At 36.4% G+C, this 23842-nt stretch overlaps 1 protein-coding gene across 6 annotated transcripts in view; it reads left to right on the top strand.

Annotated features, from left to right (window-relative positions):
* Positions 1 to 23842, top strand: part of LOC116841985 (sodium/hydrogen exchanger 9B2) — a 69874-nt gene that overhangs the window by 42447 nt on the left and 3585 nt on the right. For all 6 annotated transcript variants that reach the window (XM_032810600.1, XM_032810599.1, XM_032810597.1 and 3 more), the window contains exons 5-6: positions 7602 to 7802; positions 17385 to 17549. In XM_032810600.1, coding sequence (XP_032666491.1) covers positions 7602 to 7802; positions 17385 to 17549 — 366 coding nt within the window. The remainder of the gene's footprint in view (positions 1 to 7601; positions 7803 to 17384; positions 17550 to 23842) is intronic.

Genomic DNA, 23842 nt, shown 5'->3' with positions numbered 1-23842 from the left:
CCCCCCCCCCCCAGCGCCGCTCAGTCAACGGCCCGAGCGAACGTTACGAGAGTTCGTTTACCTAGCCTTTGTGAAGCCTAGAGTTTTTGTTAGAGTCGTTACCCATGTATTGTTATTACCGATTATTCGATTATTATTTCTTTATTATCCACTCAAGAAATTATCATACGATTGTCGAGCAGGTATTATTATTACTACCATTTAATATTCGAGTATTATTATTTTTTTATTCGATTATTACTTAATTTATTCAATTATTATTTAATTATCGCTATTACGCATAGGAAAGCAACTCGGGCGTGCCGTTACGACAATTTCTTTACCTAGTCTTTAATCAGTTATTATCATCATTGCCCAGTTATTGTTATTCATTGTTATTATCGATTATTCGATCATCGTTATTCCGTTATTATGCACTCGCGAATGTTATCACACAATTGTCGCGTACATACTTTCGGGTGTACAAATTGATTGTACGTACTTTCGGTATGTACAAGTTGCAGAACTATTGGATTAGGCAAATATTACGTTAACTGACAGCTTGAGATTTTATATTAAAAATTTTTTGTTCGTTTTTGTCACATATCGAGCAATGCTACTATTTATTTTTGCACGTACTTTCATTGCATAAAAGCATTTGTAATTCTGTGTAACCAATACGACGTAAACTTTATAGAAAAATGTCAGTGTTCTGTCGGCAAAGTTTTTAGTTTCAGTATTCCTTTAAGCAAATATTAATGAGAAGTTAATGAGAAGTGCAATAGACGTCGCGACAAGCACCGGCTTGTCAGAAATCAAGATTACTTTCTAATAACGTACTCATGATATATCTTGACGATCGCACATCGCTATTTCGGTACTCCCGATACTTATTTCCGCGCCAGGCTCATTTTCGATAAACAAAAGATACGTAGAACGCGGAGCAATGTAGATCGCGATGTGTCAGTGGAAACTGCTCGTCCCCAAAAGATCGATGTATAAAACAGCCACGCGATCGACGACGCAAAGTGCCAAAAGTGCGCGCCAAAATGTTAACGATGTCGCGGTTGAACAAGGACGCGCTCTAGTAGCTACATCTCTCTCACTCTCGTTCACGGATCGACCGAGCGAGATCCGACGTCGCGTATATCTCTAGCGTCGTTTTGTCTTTCTTTTTTCCTCGAATTATCATCGCGATTCTAAATCCTCGTTAGTAAATCCGACGATCGTCTGATTCTACTACTACTTGAGCGAGTCGATGTTAATGAGAAATGCAATAGACGCCGCGACAAGTACCGGCTGTGTGTACCGAAAATCAAGAGGATTGCTTTGTAATAACGTACTCACGATACATCCTGACGATCGCACATCGCTATTTCGGCACTCCCAATACTTATTTCCGCGTCAGGGTCACTTTCGGTAGACAAAAGATGCGTAGAATGTGGAGCGATGTCGATCGCGATGTGTCAATGGAGGTTGCTCGTCGCGAAAAGATCGATGTTCAAGACGGCCGTGCAATCAACGACGCGAAGTGTAGAAAGTGCGCACTGCGGCGCGAAAGATGTCGCACTCCTACGTCCTATCGGATCGCGGCTCCGCGATGCCATTCGATAGATCGATAGTTACTAGAACTTTTCGACCAATAATGCGACTCTATAACTTCTAACGACAGCATTGTTATCGTTATGGGTCTTCTACAATAAGTCATTAGTCATTAGCTACAAGTAAATTAACCAATCTTAGTCAATTATTTTCAAAAATAATTGACTGTGATTAATCAACTTGCCTAGTGCTTATAACTAATATTTTATTGTAGAAAGCCCATTAGGTTTGTATATTACATGTCGTACGACAAGCTTGTCGGACGCAGTCGAATAAAGAATATCTGAGGTACATGGAGAAAAAGTTAAGGGACCTTAAGGTACCTTAAGTTATGGACCTTAAGAAAATAAGGCGGAAGTGCCGAAATAGCGATGTATAATCCTCGGAATGTATCATGAGTACGTTATTAGAAAGCAATCCCCTTAATTTTCGACACACACAGCCGGTGCTTGTCGCAACGTCTGTTGCATTTCTCATTAACATCGACTCGCTTAAAGGGATGCTGAAGCTAAAAACTTTACTGACAAAACACTGACATTTTTCTGCAAAGTTTACGTCGTAAACGTTTGGTTGCACAGAATTACAAATGCTTTTACGCAATAAAAGTACGTGCAAAAATAAATAGGAGTATTGCTCGATATATGAAAACAAACAACAAATTTTTAATGTAAAATCTCAAGCTGTCAGTTAACGTAATATTTGCCTAATCTAAAAGTTCCGCAGCTACATACCGAAAGTGTAAATGCTTCAAATAGAAAAATTTGGAAGAATATTGCTCTACCTTCGCATCTGCATTTGAAAGCTTAAGAATATCGAAAAAGTTTGCAGAAAGATTTCTACACATATATGATTAGGTTTTGAATATAGTAAAACAAAGCATCATAAATTCATGTAAGTTCTGTATATGTACAAGAAATATGAAAACGATAGCGTGATTATATTAGTGACTATCGTCTCGACATTATCGACATTGTTCGAGTTTGTCTTAAGATCTCATCTTCATCTCTCATTTCGTCTCTCCTTTCTGCGCAAGCCCTCTGAATTCTAGCAATAAGTTCTTCCTTTGTGTCAATTAATTCCGAATAAATTACGATTCTAAACTTTCCCCAAATATGGAAATCGAATCTTTTTAGTAATAACTTTTAAACGAAACATTTTCAAAGACATATTTACGGGAATTTTTGTCTTCAAAATTCAATTCCTAATATGATCACCGAGTATTTGTTCAACTTGGAATATTCTGTACATACCTTACGTTTTTTACACGGTTTTTATACAGAAAATAGGAATATTAATATATTTCTATTTTCTAATAACTTTTTGCAGGGACTTTACGAGCAATGTATCCTTAAAGAATCTTTATATCTTCAAGAAAAATTTCCCGCGTCAATGCATTGTAAAACTGCACAAAATTTTAAGGCACACATATACATATACACACACATATTGCGTCTCGCATCTGTGCCAAACATTGTCAAGTCTGACGCTATATATATAGCAGCCAAGACTAAAGAATAAACTTTAACTCCCTCTTTCTCTCTCACCCGGGACAAGCGAATATCATGCTGCATTACACACACGCGGCAACCATCGAGAATGCAGTTGATATTTAGTCGTAATTATGCGAATAATTGGATTACATTGCGACTCGGGTTTTATATTAATCGGCTACCGCGTGCGTGACAAAGCGAATTTATTTAATGGTGCAGATGTACGGCCGCTGCGCGTTTACGCCTCGCGACGCTTGACGCGCGACATTAGCGCGTTAGAGGAATTTCCGTGTTAATGAACCCAACGCGATAATTAAATTTCTTTCACCTTGCACGTTGGCGCTGGGCCTTTGGCGCACTCCGGCGAGGATGGAGTATAGCACTCGCGATGTCGGTCTGCACGCAGCCGAACGATATTACGCGTGACGAATGCAACGACACCCCGAATGCACTGCCGAATCTCTCGCCGAAATCTTCACCGTGTGTGCCGAGCATGTGTGCGTCACTTCTGCCAATTTAATTACGACCTTCTCGGGAGATTGGTCGGGAGGGATTTGCAAAAATTCGCAATGCGGCAGCGCAAACAGGCGGGTTACGACGAGACGATGCCGGCGAGAGAGTCCGGTTCCTTCCGGCTGAGACAGAACAAAGACGAAGCGAATGAAACGTGCTGGACTTAAATAATTCAGTTTAGGAAATGGACTGGAAGTTGCCTGAAGAGTACAAAGGCCGTCGCGGTGAATGTGATATTCATGAGCCGAAAAGATCTAGACGATACTTCTTCATTTGGCGAAGTGTAACGCGACGCGAGTCGGCGGAGAGATCGCGACGTGATAATGTATATACGGCGGCTTGGTGAGTCGAGGAGGATAAGGAGAGCGAGAGAGATCGGGGGAAGGTACAGAGAGAGAGAGAGAGAGAGAGAGAGAGAGAGAGAGAGAGAGAGAGAGAGAGAGGGTGGCGGGAATCCCCGATATTCGTTGGTTGCAAAATCGGAAATTCTTATCGCGCAGCGCCAGTGGAAAACTTTACGACGAGACGTTGACTGATCGTCGGTGCAAACTCGAGCACCTCACGAGTGCTCGTAAGCACCCGCGAGCACTCATGAGCGGAAGCTCGAACGCTGACCCCTCCGATCTCCGTCACGATCGTGCGCCGCGATCTATTAGACGTCTTCCGCTTCTCTCCTTCCCGGCCTCTCGCTTTCTTTCCCTCTTTTCAGCGTGGTAGTCCGACTTCGAGAATCACGATAGTCCGCGGGCTTAAATTCCGAACGAGCTATCGTGACACCGATAACGCCCGCGAGAACCGTGCTCGAGTGTCGTCGACTACTCTCAATAGCGCCTCGCCTCACCTCGCTTTTTCTCCCCTTTCAACCCTTTCATAGCCGAGGCTCCGTCTCTTAAGAGGAATATCTTGATTCTTCGCGGATTACTTCCGTATGACTAATGTTTCGGGCAGCCCTCAGAGATCGTCGGACGGATCGTTTCTGAGATTTGTGAATTGCGCGACGTCGATTATTCATGAAACGAGGGAATCTCTCAGCTTACCTCTCAGCTTCTTTTCGTGTTTTAGATTGTGTGATGGTATCTCGAGCTCATATATTTATCGGCAAATTATTTTCGACGTATTAAAGTTTCCTTTTCACTCCCATCCACGTCATCCCTAAAAATGATGGACAGGATGTAGACCAATCCCCCCAGGAATCATCATATTTTGTCCTAACTAACTGAGGAATTATAATATACACCAGAATCCAAATATCCTTGGCCATTCTCTCTAGATCGGGAGTTACTAAAAATGTTCGACCACGTGTATTTATTTCTATATGATCATGTGTCGTGACTATTGATTATTCGAAGACGCGACGACGATATATCCAAACAGTTGTGACATTTTGACATTTCGTTTACGTCAGTTAGGAAGGTTATTCGTGTTAGGAATAATCAACAGAAATACAATGCAGCAAAACAATTCAATCTAATGCGCGAAAAACCGGCCTTGCTCATAACTGTGCTGGATTCAAGCTTCGAAGAGTGACTTTTAGAAGTTGAGAAATATGCTCCATCATAGTATTCAACGAGATACACATGCTCGAGCCTACTTTCGAAAAAAGGATTATTTTCAAAGTTTTGTGAAAATTACTGAGAGAACAGAAAGAAATGTTTACACACCAAAGTATGCTTCAGGCGATAATACTGGATGAGATACCCGGACTAGTATTAACATGGCCGCTTTCTCGCATATACGCTCCAGTAGGCTTCAGTGCATATGCGCGAGATACCAGCCTTGTTAACAACATTGCGCTGGAACGCCGAGAGTGGCTTTTGGAAATTGGAAAATTTTTTTTGAAAACTTTGCGAAAGTTATAGAGGAAACAGAAAAACTTTTATCCAGAGTGTGCTTCAAACGATAGTACCCTCGAGGAACGCGAAGTCCGGAACGCAACTTTCGGGATCAACGCTTCCCCTTCCACACACCATTCCCTTCAGCCGTGATCATTTGATTAGATGTCAGTGAAAGGAAAGCTCGAATTATATTGTTGTTTTTCTTCTGTGTTTACAAAGTGCGAGATCGAAAGATGCATTGTTTGATTTCATGCCGCGAGAATCGCGTCTTAGACGTTTGCTTAGGCGCATACTTTGTAAATACAGAAGAAAAACGTCAATATAGTTCGAGCTTTCCTTTCATTAATGTGCCAAATGATCAGGACTGAAGAGAAAGCGTTCCTCATGGCCCTGCAAGTTCCATTCCGCAAGTTCATGTTGCTTGAATATATATGCTTGCACAATACAAATTTATAATTAAATACCGCGAGAAGGATACGGTAAAAATAATTGAAATTTCTGTTATGCATTGTTAGTTTGATTAATTTTTGTATCACTCGTGTTCACGAGTGTCTATATTATAACTTTATATTTTATTTGCTTAAACGCGCGCGCGCGTTGGAATCTACTTGAAAATATAAAAATTTATGGATTGTACACTCAGAAAATATTATAGTTAAAATAACGTTATAAAAATTACGTTAAAATTATATTTTACTTTACAATGCTTTTTGTAAAACTAGACTATACTGATATAGTTGTATAAATTACTATAGATGAGTAAAAAATATTTTATATTTGAAATCGATTTGTATAGAAATTTTTATTAAATTTTTAACGGTAAATTAATTTAGTAAATTGTTGTTGTATTATTTTGATTTGATTTTGTGAGACTTGACGTAGGATTAATATTCAATATTTCTAAATGTTAAAATAACGCAATTTATATCAATTCTTGGTAATATATTTTACATGCAAAATATATGCACAGATAAATTATATTTTCTGCTTATATATTTGTCATTATTTAACGTAAAAATTTCAGTAGATAAATTGGGACTAAATTTAATATAAATTAAACTTTGCGGTGTAGGAAAAATTATTTTAACGATCTACTAACTATACGATATAAAAGACATTCAAGTGATTACAATAATTTTATATTAAAATGTCTATTATGTATAAAACGTTTTAAACAGAAACATTATTAATTAAATATATAGTATTTCGGCAACAATGTCCGTATTAGTCTTAGATTGTAAAAAATTTGTTATAATTTTTCCTACAATATTTTCTCCGTGCACTCTAAGTGATTTGAATCGTAGCACAGGACATGTTCGCGAATTGGAACAGCGAAACTCGAATGTCTCCGAAACCGTGTCTCTTTGTAAGAAATAAAAGAAAAAATAAAAAAGAGCCATATCCGTTCTCTAATGGACACCAAGTTTGAAAAGGCTGATTTTTCTTTCCTCTTTGCACTCTTCTTCTCTCGATAGCCCCCGGCATCACTCTATCGTCCGTCTTACTTCCGGCAAGGATTCTTTTCGGTCTGTCCGTACGTTGGCGCGAGCGTTTCTTAATCCCTTTGAAATCGCTCAGAATCCGTTCGTTTCGCGAGTGGAACGATAAAGGAGAAAAAAGGAAGAAAGAGAGAGAGAGAGTTCTCATTAACGAACCGCGCGTGTAAACCAAATCCCGCATCGAGGTGATTACACTCGAGAATCCTTTCGTATCCTGTCTTCTTACTTCATTTAGATGTTTCCAGCGATGCTGCCTATGTGGGTGTATGCGTGCGCGTGCAAGTGTGTATGTGCACACTCGTACGTAGTATTATCTAAAAATTTGCATTGGGACGATGCACAGAGAGAAAGAGAAAGAGAGAGAAGAGCAAGCGCGATAAAGCCAGAACGTTAAACCTCAAATACGTATATATATTGTCAACAAGTCGATAAATAGTTGATGCGGTTTAGTTAATTTACAACTCGGTGAGCCGCAGCGTAATTCGTTATTAAATAATCAGGATATTATATCCGTTATTATAACAGCTATCGCACGCTCGACAATCGATGTCACCCTTCCTTAGGGGCGGCGATAATCGTTGGACGTTTGCATCGCGTTAACGTAAAAGACATCCGACATGTACCAATTTTCGCGACCAAGCGGCGCACAGCTGAGACTAACGAGTCCGTGATGCACTTTCCAGGGCATTCCGACGCTGATTATCGCGGTGGCTGGGATCGACGACGCGGCGTCGGTGGCGGTACACGGCATCGTCAAGAGCGTCATGTTCTCCCACGACGCGCTCTGGTACCAGATTCTACAGGGGCCCATCGCCATTATCGGCGGCCTGGGATTCGGCATTATGTGGGGCTGGTTGGCTAAATACGTGCCGGAAAAGGGCGACGTAAGTAACTTCCTCCTCTTCGCGAATTACGTCACACTCGAGAACACGGCAGTGTCTCCGCGATCGACTGAGCACGAATATACAGGACGTTCAAAAAGAAAAGATCTCGAGACTTGTAGAATAGATACTCATTATACTAAAAAATACTAAAAAATGCTTAGCAAACATAGGTCGTAATGTCAACCCTTCAGAATTATGAATGTTTTGGTAACGCAAATTGTTTATGTGCTTTTATTGATACGGTGAAGGAACGAGTATTTTATTATTTTACTTTTAATAATATCATGTATCATGTATCATTTTATTATTTTACTTTTAATAAATATCATGTAAAAGAAAGGATATAGTAAGATACTCATTCCTTTGACATTTGATGTTTGCCAAAGTTTACATGTCTTCTTTCGAAAATCTCTGATCACGATGAAAATACATAAATAACTAACGTTAGTAAAACCAAAAAAAATATTTGTAACTCTAAAAGCGTTGATTTTTCGACCTATATTTGTATTTTTATTCAGTATAATGAGTACTATTTACCATGCAAGTCTTGAACTCTTTTTCTTTAACACTCTGTATAAAGAGAGAGAGAGAACTTCTAAAAACTATTACGCTATTGTATTCTATGATAAAGCAAATTCTGAAACTTGACGCATCGTCTGCCGCCGGAGTTACGCATTGTTAAGCTTTAGATACGATACGTTTCTTATAAGCCGAGTGTAACAACGTATCTTGACTTTATAGACTTAAACTTTTATAATTTTTATAATATGTAGAGATTGATATAACAAAGTCTAAAGTAAAATTGAATATTCACGCGTAAATTATGGTATTTTACATCTACTTATAGACAACGTAAACTATAAGATGTTAGACTATGTATGAGATGTCAGACTATATAGATTTTAAGTAGATGGTAACTTTTTATTATGAAATATTTAATATATACTTCATACTACCTTATAAATAATGAGATGCCTGGTCACGTAGAATCATGGTTTTGTTACGTTACGGTTTTCTTTATACGCTCACTTGAGTTTACTATTACGTACTGACTTCAGTTTACGATCAATACTTTAAAAAGTGTTACAAACATTCTTGTGCGCTATGAGTGAAAAAATATCTAATAAATAGTAAATATTTCTTTTTAGTAGATGCTAATAACATATTTACTTAAATTTAAATTGTTTTATTTAAGTACACTGAGGGAAAAATTACCTTAAAATTAACAAATATTTCTTTAATGGGTGCCATTAACATATTTATTTAAATCTAAATTATCTTTATTTGAACCAAATATTGTTTATTTAAATCAGGTAAACAATATTTGATTTAAATAAAAAGAATTTAGATTTAAGTAAATATGTTAATGGCACTCATCAAAGAAATATTTGTTGATTTTAAGGTAATTTTTCCCTCAGTGTAGAATAAACAATTACTTTCATGAAAAACTAAGGTTTTCTTAAGGTTTTGAGAAAATTTTCTTACATGAATAATATTTTATATGTTAATATAAGTGAATACGTTATTAATGCTCACCGAATAAATATTTACTACTTCTTAGATATTTTTCTTTCTCAGTGTGCGGAGGCTCCCAATCTTACTTTTCGTTGGAGATCGATGCGATTTACATATACGCATGCAAATGTAATGACATTTTGTAAGCGTTGAATTTGTACGCTCACCATTTCGCATTGAAATTCATCGTCGTCCAACAAAGTTCACCGATGTCCAGCGAGACTCAACGACGTCCAACCAGGACGTCGATGAGAGGCTCGCCTCACTGCGTCCTGAACTACATACCTGCGCGTGCAAACTCCGTTACGCCCGTTGCCTCCATCCTGCAGCGTCCCGCGTTGATCGCACTACACTTTATCACATTTCACTACACTCACGCGATTCGTACTCATATTTCAACTGCATTTAACGGACTGACGTCGGTAACAATAGAAAGATTCGATTTATCTCCAAGCGGAATCTACGAATCGGATCAATGAAAGACGAGATCGGGGGATTCGCGAATTCGTCTAGATTTATTGTCATTTAACGAGTATCTATTGCGACTCGATCAATCCTGACGCATTCGGCAACGCACTCGCGCGATACGATAAATTTCGCCATTTCTAGAACATACACGCGAATTGCGTACAAAAAATATCATAGGTCGAAAATCGATTGCGTCGATCGCAAGATCGATCAATGCCGTACGCGGACGAGGTGATTGACAGGCGTGACATTCTCGCTCAGCTTACCTTCATGATTAGTGAATTTAATTTACGAGCCTTACTTGTAGCTGTGACGCAATACACGTGTTAGAAATGTTTAATAATCGTGATAGTCGCGTATATTCTATCAGCGCAAATGAAGTAATCGCGCGTTATATATTATTCGAAACGATTAAGGGATCGCATGAAATGAGAATATTCTCATTCATTACTTGTAGCGTATCCTGACCTAATTTAAAAATAAATAATCAAGGTATCGCGTTTATATAAATATGCCTTTCGATTGCCAAAAGATTAAATGTCGTAATGAAATATTCAATATTGAAAATATATTGCTTTTTTTATATATTTACAATAATATGATATTTAAATAACTGATATTGGCATTCGAAAAAGGGAATCCGCAATTGTTCTGAGTGGTGCGCTTCATTCAATGCATGTATGTACATGTACAAAGTGTCCCAGAACAACCTTCGAAGCTTTCGTGGAGGCATAGTACGGATTAAAATAAACGTTTTGTACTATTTTGCGATATTCGTAATAATTATCAAAATATTAATTAAACAAAATTTATAAATGATCGTGATTTAAAATATTCCGGTTGGAATCTCGGCTAAAGAAATTTAGAATGCTTCGTTTCTCAGCTATGCCGTTTTTGTTAAAATTTTAATTAAAATTGCCGGATTTCTCTCTCGGTTTGGCCAAACCATCTTTGACTAATTTAACACGGATTTAAAACATCTAAATTGTAATAGGAATAAGGCCAATGAGAGCTGATGCTGGATGTTAGTGCAGATATATATTATAATGGGGAGAATAATCATGTTTGCAGTGTCAAACGCACGCGCTGAATGGGATTTCCGGTCTTTAACATACGCGATGAATCTACTAGCAAACCGACCCTAAATCCCCTAATATAATTTTAAATAGTAATTATAATTATTAAAACCCCTCTTATTTTAATATTCTATTACGCGTATTGATTCAATTATTGAGTTGCGAAAAATTATCCTCCCCATCATAATATCATGCGAAAAATTATCCTCCCCATCACAATATCTGTACTAACATCCAGCACCAGCTCTCATTGGCCTTATTCTTATTACAATTTAGATGTTTCTATAGAGAGCCTTAATGATATTTCGTTTGTAACAGATTTAAAATATTTCGGTTGGAATCCCGGCTAAAGATATTTAGAATGATTCGTGTCTCGGGTATGCCGATTATATTAAAATTATTTAACTATTTTTTATATTCAATTTTATTTCTTATGCATTTTTGTTGCACTTGTTGATGATAGGAGTGAAACATTAAAAAACTATAAACTGCCCGCGAAACTCAAAGTGAACCAAAATGAAAAAAATATGACCTAAATATTTTTTGTATTTATACATTTGTGCTAAATTAGAAAGAAATCGGTGTGTAACCTTTGGGTAGGTTTACTTGTAAGAGAATCACATTGATCGCGTAACGTAGTTTTATAAAATTACCCCAAATATTCATAAAGTTTTTTCTTTCTTTATTTATGACTCAACAAACCATTTCGGGCCAGCCATATTCTGCTGTTCCAAGAACTAATTCAGGAAGAAAAACAATTACGTTGGTTAGATTCGGGAGTCTGGTTTAACGAACAATAGCAATTATGCACAGAGACACGAATAGATTAGCCCTTTGTGGTCGTAATTCTAATCATACTGACGGTGGCATCCGTGGCTTTTGACGGCAAAAGGTTAATACATTGTTGACCGATCACGAGAAAATTCGTGCTTTGTTAATCAAACGTTGTTGGCATTGATCGCGAGTTATCTCGCGTTCTGACGCTTTAGGAAAACAGTGGTCGGAAAAACAGAGGTCGAGCAATGTTGACGATTAATCAACAGTATGTTAAGAACGAAAACGTAGCAAATCTTCGTGAACTTACCTTCAAGCCAATTCTACCTGACTCAAGCTAGATCCTCCGTTACTGCATTAGCATCCACTGGAACTGTGCCTGCTCTCGCGATGTGGTCGTAAGCGTTGCCAAATCTGGAACAGAACACAATTTTCCTAATTAGTTACAGTGACAGGATGGTTATTCGGTCTAGACCTAACAGAAGTGCAGAGATTTCAAACTAATTATCGTTGCTTAACGCTCGGTATAGCATTGTGATAGTAATTAAATCAAAGGATTATTCTACAGAACAAAAAGGTTAATCTCTCTTTTTTCTCTGGAAGATTTGAAGAAACAACAAAAGTCATGAAATATCAATCTCTACAAATAGTTAGAACCATTCAAGAAATTGCTGAAGAAAGAAGCTGAAAAACTGAAATTATGCCCGAACAACTGAGTCAGGTGCCTTAAGTTAGTTACCTGTGAACTTCACAATAATTCCCTCTGCTCGCAAGGATCACAGAGTGTTGATCGTAATGCAAACACCGCAAATTTGTGTAATGTGAATTAGGTCGATTCAATGAAGAGTATGACGCGCGATGTCGTCTTACTCAATCGCGTCTGGGACTGTTATGATACTGCGATACCTCAGCCATGAGCGTACAAAGTCGCGCGACCTTTTACGCACAGTTAGTTTGACAACATCAACAGCAGTAAGTACGTTCGTTATATTTCTCTTATACAGAGTGACTCAAAATTCTCATGCGATATTTTAATAGCACATTCTAATATCTGGATTGTATCCCGTATATCGAAATAACGAATGAACTTTCGAAGAGGAAGAACTGTTGATCTCTCTCGTAGTCCATTAGTTCGCGCGATAGGGAACGTGTTTTGAACGCTCTCTTCGAGTTGCGATCCTGATAGCTCTCGTGCACAAGTTACACCGCGCGTGATCGCTCGGCAAAAACGTGTTTTCGAGAAAAAACATTGCAAGTTCGGATTATACATAACATAGCGGCACGTATGTCCTTCCGCTGCTTCCGAAATTGCCCGTGATCGTCCAAGTTTTAAAATACGGGCAAAAGATACGGAATATCGACCAAGATACGAAAGTATCGCGCCTTCTCGAAAAATTCCAAACATGCGCGTCCTGCCGTCTTCGAGGTCGCGCGGCTGAGCAAATATAAAATTAACATTTTGCATTATGTTCGCTACACGCTACGCGCCAAGCGTTCAGCCGCGTGAAATCACGTAAAGTCAACGATATCAGCTCGAAATACTAGGAATAAAGGGTAACGGCGGAAACAGGGTCAGCTGGCAGGGAGTCGTTCACCCCAACGCGACGCGCCGTGATGTATCTCCCTCGCGCCCGCAGTGGATTCCCCTGCATACCGCGAGAGCACTCGCGAGGATGGAACACACGCGCAAATCCGAGAATAAATCCACTATCGCCGGATAAATCCACTTACGTGGCTATCGTTTGGCCGTGAAAATCTTGTAAACACTTTATGAATTGCACATTGCCGGCTCGCTGAATCCACAAACCGTCCACCGTAATGGCGCGCATTTTCGTCCCGCCAGGAGTTCTCCGACTCCGACGAGATTTTCCTGTTTCCCTTTTCTCTCCCCTCGCGATGCTTTCACGTGTTCAAGCCCGTTGGAAATTATTAGTTTCGAAGAGAACAACAAGGAGCTCGGGAAAATGTGCAAACGATCGGAAAAAGAGGAAAATAACAGAGAACCGACAAGTACACAGAGAGAAAATATTGTAGTAAAAATTGCAACAAAATTTTGTAATCTTACAACATACAGAAACTATGACCGACATGGTATATGTTTAAAAATGTTCTGCACGTTTGCTACAAAATTATTACAATTAATTGAAAATTTGAGTAAACGTTCTCAAAACATAAGAATGTCAATTAGATATTCCGTTACATTGTTCTTATTTTTTATCCGCAAATATGACATTTGCTTCTATCGGGCTTATTCGATATTTATGGATATTGATAGGCGCGCGTACATGTTTAATATAAAAATTGAGAAGAGTGTTTATAATTAACGTGGGCGTCGCACATAAATAGATCGCGTCTTCGATTCAGTTTCAAGCGGGAAGCGCCTTAAAGTCGCTTCAGCTTTCGCCGAATCTCTCTCTCACTTGGGAAGAGATGACGCGATTAAAAAAACAACCGCGGGAATCTTCTCGAGCACGGTGTCTCGTATTTGACGTTGCGATCGCGCTTGTCGTGTCGACACAAATAAATTTGTACTCGTGCGATACAAATCATCGCATATCAAGCCGCTTTTCCAGTAACGGCTTTACGGCATGATCACCACAACGTGTGACAGTGATAGAAGCTTTTCAGCTTGTTAAATTGTATTTATAAAGCAGAAATATATACTATATTGATTTAATTATTAAATTCATAACATATATAATAATGTAAATTATGTTATATTTATGCATCACAATTTCTATATAATTATTGAAGTATTATTTTTATATAATTATTTCTATATAATTATTCTATATAATTATTCTATATAATTATTCTATATAGTTATTTCTATATAATTATTCAAGCAAACCTAAATTGTGATCAGTAAAAAGGGTGGATGACCGCAAGACAGAATAATGGAATATTTGCAGTAAAAGAAAATCTTGGGGAAAAGAGAACGCACGCGCGTGATGAGATAAATAGGCAAACGTAATGCGAAAAAGGAAATTTCAAATTTCTTAAGATTGTTTAAACAAAAGTATCAATATTCTATAATAAAATGAGAAAATTAAATAAAGCAATTTTCTTCTTTGAACCAAATGATTTGGGTCAAACAATAAAATCATTTGAAAAGCCAATCTTTTTTTTTTTTAATCAATTACAATTTTAATTAATTTATTGAATCAAAGTTTAATGTATTGTAAACTACATTTTTAATAAAATTTATAAACATTTTTAATAAACATTTTTAATAAAAGGAATTTAATAAAATTTATTGGATCCAAAGAAACACCGTTTTCTCTGTGCAGCGACAAATTTATTGAAAGGCACACTCGGATTTTTAAATTAAAATACGCATGACACATTGTTTTGAGTAAATGTCGATCATTTTTTTTCGTATTTTCTTCGTATTTTTATTTCATTATTCTATGTGATAAATACGAGAACACATTGAGAGAAAAATACTTGGAAATTTATTTGGGATATAAAGTTTACTTTTGTGAAATAAAATTTATTTGCATGAAATAAAGCTTACTTTTATGAATAAACTATATATTCTACAAGTATTAATATAAATTGTCTACTATTTTTTGTCAGTGTATTATATGGACCAGTCGTAAAGGATGCAACTTTTATCGAGTGATGCTAAATTTATGTATACCTGTCTGTTTGGGTCTTTTATCGATCGTGAAAGACCTGAAATTCAATTCAATTTAGTATGCGGACCTTTTTTCTCTCATCCCCAAGGAGCTTTGCGAGAGCTCTCCAGAAGCGTCGATTTAGACGAATTAAATGTTTACGCGCAGGTTCTGATGAAAGAGTCGACGAGTACTTGGTTACCGTGTCCGTATCAGTATCTAAACCATCGTTCACGTAAGGATTAGGCGCCGTTGCGCAGCGGCGGTTGCAGTATCCTTAGCCTGCCGTAACCTAATTTGACGATCCGGATAAACTTAACTGTGTGGTAGGGCGCCGCTACATACAGAGAGACTGCTGCGGCGTGCACCGGGTCAAGGGATGGTATTTTTCAAGGAACTCCTTTAAAAATGGCACTTTACTGTTCGGAAGAGTCCTTTGTACTTTATCGTCGCTTACCAAGTTCGTATTACTTTGCAGAAAAGAAGAGAGAGAGAGAGAGAGAGAGAGCATTTACTTTTTTTTTAACTCAGAATATACATACCCATACATACGTATATATACGAAAAACTAGATACTTTGATTTTCTTGATTACCAATTCTTATGAGATTCTTCTAAGAAAATTCTCTCTTAAAGTACCAAACACAATAATACTTCTTATATAGTGAAAAGTACACTGAAAAAAAGAATCGTGTAAAAAGAACCAAGTTCCAGAATTGCGCAAATTTCGTTACACAACCTGCAATCAAGTTAAATTGAATAAAACTCGAGGCAAATCGACAGTCTAACGTAAAAGCCAATATTGTCGTAAAAATTTTAACTACAAAATTTAACCTTGTTAGTAGCAAAAGGTGTAATGGTAAGACGAAACTGAAATATAATTGTCATATAGAACGTATATTCGTTTCACCTCACAATTAGCAAAATATTTCTCTATCACTCATTCAGTCAATTTCAATTAATCTTACAATTAGCAAAAGATTTTTCTAGTTACGCAATGCGAATAATTATATTCTTTAAGAAATTAAGGAAATACTTGAAGGCTTTAATGACAAAATACTAATTTTTTTCTAGAACATTTATGTCTTTTTTAGAAAGTTAAGAGGAGACCAGGGTTAGATGATGCATATTTTAGAATTTCGAGGTTACAACTTCTCAGACAACTAATTGTTGTGTACAAACATAACAGCGTTCTTCTATTTGTTAAGTGTCACGATCCTTTTAGCCGTATATTCTGTGTTTTATAATAACCAAAATACAAACATGCAACAACGTGGCCCTATTATTTTGGTACTGCGTTCAGTTGCGCAGTAGCGCAAAGTAAAAAGGCCACATGTAAAATATGTATGCTGATTAGTAGTTACGGGGTCTCTGTGAGAGGTCTCTGCAACCCTCCTGCTACTCTTTAATTATGGGGTAACTTCATCTTGTCCGCTCATATGCTCGATTTCAATCACTTTATGAAAGAAAATTGCTTTTATTATTTAAAACAGTATATCACACGCTTGCAAGAAACTTCATTTTAGCTACTAACTTGTCGCTTACTTTGCTATTACTAAATCAGTACAAAATCAATATTAGATCAATACAATATACAAGAAATATGAAAAAGGTAGTGTGACAGTGTTAGGGACAGTCGCCTCTTCGTTATCGGCATTTTTTTAATTTGTCATCTACTTTGAAATCACCTTAAATAAATGATAATGATAAATGCGCGATTGCGTTGGATTAGTTTTATAAAGCTGAAATTGAACTACATTTACTTATTGAACATTTACTTATTGAACTACATTTTAAACTTGTTTTACACAAATAAGAAATTAAGAAAATACACACACACTAAAATTTTACTGAAAGAATTAAGGTAGTTAATTCGTTGTTGTAACCCTGAAATTGAGTTTGTTTAACTGGATCCGAATTGTTTTGATCGATTTTTTTTTTATAGTGCACTTTCACAGGGCCGAGATAAAGTTCTCTCTACTGTTTTTGCGCAAGTTTACCATTTACCGTATATATATCAGCGAAGTCTGTATTAGGAAACTTAATAATGAGATCGATAAATCACTTTGTAATCATGACATGGCACTTTCCATTGTAGCCTAACGCTTCGTTTACGTGCTAATGTTGCAGCCCTTCATGGTGCCACTGAGAGTGCTGATGTTACTCGGGGGTGGGTTGTTGGCGGTCTTCGGCAGCGAAGCAATTGAGCTCGGTGGTGCTGGGCCACTCGCGGTCGTGGCTGCAGCTTTTGTCAGCTGCTACTTTTGGCAGCAGGAAGGCTGGGAGGTGGACGATGTGAGTATTGCAATTCTGCTTAATCCCACGCGAAAATAAATCTCCGATCGAAAATCCGCAATCCCGCGACGTATAAGTAAAACTGAATATAAAACGAAAGAGATAAATAAATAATGAATTAAATTAAAGAATTCTTCGAAGCACATCTTGCAATGTACTGTCAAATTACTAAATGTGTGAGATGTCCCTTTTTTATCAAATAAAATCACTTGATTAAAGAGGCTATAAGGCAAAATGATTTTATGAAGAATTGAAACTTGCATTACAAAAATTGGAATCTTATCTAACTGCAACTAGAACAAAATTAACATTATACACAAAATTATTATCCGTTTTGTTTGAAAAATACAACAGTGGAAAATTCATTAAATATAATTTATATTAATACTCGAGATATATATACATATGCATATATGTGTAGACATATTTTAACACTTATATATCTCTTTCTACTACCTGTGGATCTTTATTAGATCAACTAATGCACAAATAAAGCATTAGTGAGCAAAGTAAAGAAATTATTTTTTTACGATATATTGTATCCCCCTCAATTTTGTCTTAGAACATTTATTACTTAAATAATGAAGTAAATGTATAAAACATAATTTTGTTCGACAAATAGTAAGTTTATGAGTGGTTTCTTGATGTGCCATATTGAAAATATGACACTAAGCCTTATAACTTCCTTAATATATGACTGTACTTTTTTAGTATTTTTATGCAGTATTTAAAATTCCCAATTTTATATTTAAACATAATTCTAATATAAATTTTTATAAGTCACCTTTATAAGAAATAAATATAAACCGATGCTCTAAAAAAAATTTTTGCTATTTAATTATGATCTATGTTAATGGGTTAACATAGATCTGCCAATTAATCGTTTTTAAGGCAATGATCTTTGAATCTCGCAAGCTACGCTCCGATTATTCCTCCGCCTTGATCTACGATGATAACATAGCAGTAATGCACTAATAGTTCGCGCTGATCTTAAGTTAGCGTACTGTTTTCGTAAACCTCGACGGGCTTGGTAAACCTGAAAGGGATGAGAATGAGAATCGCTCGGGTGAGACGCCGTAATTCGGGATAACAGATGGCGGTATAACGCGGTGCTATTGAGGCCTCTTAATTATCCTAATTTTGATCTAAATAGAAGTTATTAAATATTTTATCGGCAAGAGGGAGGAGAGAAAGATATCGACGAGGCGACGGCAAGAGATGTCGCGTCGCTTCGCTTTCCTGCCCCAATAACTTGAATCTCGTGAAATATTCAGGCCGACGTATCGCTGCCATCCGGGGTGTGGATTGGGAGTCAACTGGCTCGTTCCTATTTCCGTGTCGCCTCTCGCATACCCGCGTCGCCGATGGTGACACGTTCTTTCGCACGTTTCGTGACGTGACTGTAGCCCGGCATCTGTCAATATTACTACCGCATGACATCGGCGTCGTACACGCCACTGTTCTCTCCTCTTTTTTTACTCTCGACATAATTGATCTCAATTTAATTACTACGATTAAACGACGCGTTGACGCACTCTAATGCTCTTTTTTATTTTTTAAAATAATAATTTCAGATCTAATTTAATCTATATATTATATCATATACTTGTACAAGGCGCTTCAGAATTATAAAGAAAGTTAGTTGTGTCAAGTAAAATTCATGGAAACACGAAAAGTGTAAGTAATGAGTAAGTGTAGTTACTTTATTAGTGTAGTTTGGTAAATTTGTACGAAATGAGTCGTACACGTCACTGTTCTCTCCTTTTTTACTCTCGGCATAATTTATCTTAATTTAATTACTACGGAACGATTACATGACGCGTTGACACACTCTGATGCTCTTTGAACGAAATGAGATATTCTTAAGTTGTTGCATAATTTCTGTCGTATTTTTGCATAAAATGAAGATTGATAGTATGTGTAAGTAGTAGTATGTGTAAGTAAAAGTGTCGTAATGAACAAAGATATTAATCGTTTTCGACATATTCAATTTTTTTATTTAGTATATATCACATAAACTTAATGTCGTACACATAAAGTAAAATAAACACATAAAAATATACACATAAAGTCTTAAGTAAAAGTTTTAGGATTTCAAGGGGACGTATGGTCAAAGAGGATAAAGTCAAACTAATAGCACTGTCATAGTTATAGGTAACAATGATCAATATGTTATTAATTAAACAAAAATTTCAAATTTATATCAATCTTCATTTTATGCAAAAATACGACAGAAATTATGCAACAACTTAAGAATATCTCATTTCGTTCAAAGAGCATCAGAGTGTGTCAACGCGTCATGTAATCGTTCCGTAGTAATTAAATTAAGATAAATTATGCCGAGAGTAAAAAAGGAGAGAACAGTGACGTGTACGACTCATTTCGTACAAATTTACCAAACTACACTAATAAAATTAATTTTCAGAAATGTCACAATCGACAAGTAGCTTACATTATCATTCTTTTTGTTCCAATTGCACTTTGTTTCCATTAAAAATGTTACTGATATAAGTTGAAGTTTTTCAGTTTCCATTATATATTAATTTTTATTTCAACGTTAAGACAATCAATGTCTCCTATCAGGATAATATAACGTGGCTAATTAATTCTATCTACAAAGAGAAACGAGCGTACGCTTGTCAGAAGAGCTCGAGTCTCAGCTTTCTGACGGATTTTGTTTCACTTCACTATGAGCCTTAAAAGCGAAGATATCGACGATCATCTTGAGCTACATCGTGTTCTCGATCTCATGCATGAGCACTACTTAAATGCCACAATGGCATCTGCTAGGTTACGCTACTTGTGAGTAGAAGCAATACCGCGTTGTAACTATAGACATATAGAATAGATTGAGCATTCCTATTGGTGAGCTCCTATTGTAAGTGAGTTTGTGACTGAACATTCTTATTGGAAGGCTTGTAACATCTGCAGTCGATTTATCACACGAATACCAATATTTGTTGCCAGGATAACGAAAACCGCAGGAAATCTCATCAGCATTCTAACGATAAAATTGTACATAATAAAGATCATATTTAAATTGTACAATATATAAAAATACATTATATATTAACACAAATTTTTCAATACAATACGAATACAATAAAAAATACGTTAATAAATTTAACTAAATTCTTACTTAAAGTATATAAATATATAGTATATAAATAATTTAGCCTAACCACTCGCGGAAAAAACGTGGAAATACTATATCGAGACAGACGATGGTATTCTTTGCGCATGCACAAGTCCTGCTGCATCCGTCCATTGGAAATTAAGAATTGATGTTTCTTCTTCTGTGTTTACAAAGCGCGAGGCTAAGCAAGTGCCCAAAGCTGCAACAATTGTGTCGCGAAATTAAATAATGCGTCCTTTGACCTCTCGCTTTGTAAACACAGAAAAAAAAGCATCAATATAGTTCGAGATTTTCTCTCATTGACACCCAATGATCACGATTGAAAGACAATGGTAAGTAAAAGAAGGAAAGTTACCCCCAAACCCCGCAAATTACCTTCCAGACTTCGTATTCACCGAATGCACTCGACGAAATACGCACGCTCGACACTGATTTTCGAAGACTGATTTTCGAGAATACAAGAATTATTTTGAAAATTTTGGATAAGTTATTGTAGGGTACTGAGGGCAAAACGTTCACTCAGAGTATACTCCAGACGGTGGAATCTTCTGGAAACATGAATTCTGGAATGCAACTTGCGGCATCGGGGGGAACGTTTCCCTTTCCGCGCGCGCCATTCCCCTTCAGACGTGATTATTCGGTTGAGCGTCCATGAAAGGAAAGCTCGAACTATATTGTTGTTTTTCCTTCTGTGTTTACAAAGCGCGAGATCATAAAGGACGCATTGTTTGATTTTGCGCCGCGAGTGTCGCGGCTTAGCTTTGCACTTGTCTACGTTTCGCTATGTCGCGCTGTGTCCAAATGGGGCTTTGCGCACATACGCGAAAAATACCATCTTTGTCCGACACAGTCTTCCTGCGTTTCTTCTACGAATTGTTAAATTATGTTATTGATATAATATTAAATAAGAGTTAAGTTTAGCGTTATTAATTTTTATTTGTAATTATTATTTATAATTTTATTTGTAATTATTATTTTTTATTTGTAATTATTATTTATAATTTTATTTGTAATTATTATTTATAATTTTATTTGTAATTATTATTTTTTATTTGTAATTATTATTTATAATTTTATTTGTAATTATTATTTATAATTTTATTTGTAATTATTATTTTTTATTTGTAATTATTATTTATAATTTTATTTGTAATTATTATTTATAATTTTATTTGTAATTATTATTTTTTATTTGTAATTAGTGTATTTGTATTAGAAAATTTGTAGGTAATGTATTTTTATACATTGTACGACTATGTTTTATGTATTAGATATGTTACTTATTATGTACAATTTTATTTTATTTGTTTGAATCTTCAATGCATTTTTCTACTAATTTTGATTAACTTAACTGGTTTTTCCATCAGAATTGACTAATCGCATTTGTCGTTAATTAGAATTGACAAATACGACTGGTCAATTCCGATAGAATGGCCAACCGCGTAAATTAACTAAAGTTGGTAGAAATGGACGTAAAGGGTTCGTAACTCGGATTAACGTAGATTTGTGAAACAAAAAGCAATCTCTTTAGCGCGCTCGCGTCCGTGCCGCTCATTTTATTCCGTAGGACGCGACTGCAGCAAAACGGCGTGATAGATTTAACTCGAGAAACTCCTTACACCGCGCACTTTCTCTCAATTGTAACGAAACTACCTAGATTCTTTTACCTGTTCGTTCTACTGTGACAATAACGAAATCGATATTGTCTGTGGATTGAAGTAAAGAAATAATCAAAGCGTAGTTTGCGAAATCAAAAAATCATTGACTCGAAAACGATTAATTGACAAATCAATATTAACCCATTTAAAGACCGTAGTTAAGTCAAAAATTTTTCTAATAAAAAGATCATTTATATCCTAGAAGCCTCAGATTAATGTATTAAAACTATTTTTAAATATAATTGGGAATTAAATGCTGAAAACATAAAAATCATATTTTTTAACTCTCCGCCGGTTACATTAGAAACGTCACGCCAATGGTTGCATATTTCCTTCAGATACTACTATATTTTAATTAAACTGTTAGTTTATTAAACTAATCTTTTGAATGCTCATAAATAAATCCTTCTGATCACGGAGAGCCACTGTGCAAAACCATAATTTAATTAACTACTGAGTAAACACCAACTAACCGTAACATTGCATTAGTGTTATAATTCTCAACAATGTAACTGTTATATAATACACATGTTATATTGCATTTACATTGTTGAGTGGGAAATTATAATATTGATTTTATGTTACTGATAGTTTGTATTTGCTGAGTACGTCAAAATGGGAGACAAAACTTTGTCTCCTATATGTATAGTTTCTTGATAGCGCCACATTGTAGTTGAGAACTGGCAGATATTGCGATCCACGAGAATCAATGAATTGATTTTATTTAATAAAAAGAGAAGCATCACACACACACACACACACACACACACACACACACACACGCACACGCACACACACAAGTGGAATACTGGCTGTTAATAGATTAAGACTTTTTGGTCACTAGTCACTTTATTTATAATTCTGAAACACCCTATGCAATTGACGCAAACTTGGAGTATTAAAAAAGGGAAGAAAGGAAAAGCCATACGATAGGAACGTGTATTAACGTGTATCGTGGTTTTCTTGCATGAGACCGCTATACTTGCACGTCAGCATTATCCGGAAATATATTGCGCGGAATTAAATTAAATGAATCAATACCCCGACGGAGATTTCCTACGCACCGCGAGCGTGTGTAAACAATAGCGATAAATACGAGCTTGCACAGCGTGAACTCTGGATATTCCGCATTTCCATGCAACGTTGGAAGATTTCCATATCCCGATATCGAGCGCATGGACAATGCGGCACGATATCATCGCCGAATTCCGAATCGATCCTCCTTTAGAGGAAATTTTTACTGGCCTTCATTATACACAGTTCCGATAGCTTTTTAATATTCTCAGCGCGTTACACGTCGAATTAAATTCTCGCGAAATTAACACCCGCGTGCGCGCGCGCGATATCTCGTCCGAGGGAAAAAAACAGGTCTCGCGGAAGTAAGAAGTGAAAGAGATAACGAGCTTCGAAAAAAATAAAAAAAAAGTGAAAATACAAACGAGAAGCGGGATTTCGTTATCCGGATGCTATTCACAAGACTTGTCGAGTCGAAATTTCGC

Source organism: Odontomachus brunneus, unplaced genomic scaffold (assembly GCF_010583005.1).
Source record: "Odontomachus brunneus isolate Ranch 3 - 2012 unplaced genomic scaffold, Obru_v1 Obru_scaffold_019, whole genome shotgun sequence".
Taxonomy (NCBI): domain Eukaryota; kingdom Metazoa; phylum Arthropoda; class Insecta; order Hymenoptera; family Formicidae; genus Odontomachus; species Odontomachus brunneus.
This window is presented reverse-complemented; position numbering and strand designations above follow the sequence as displayed.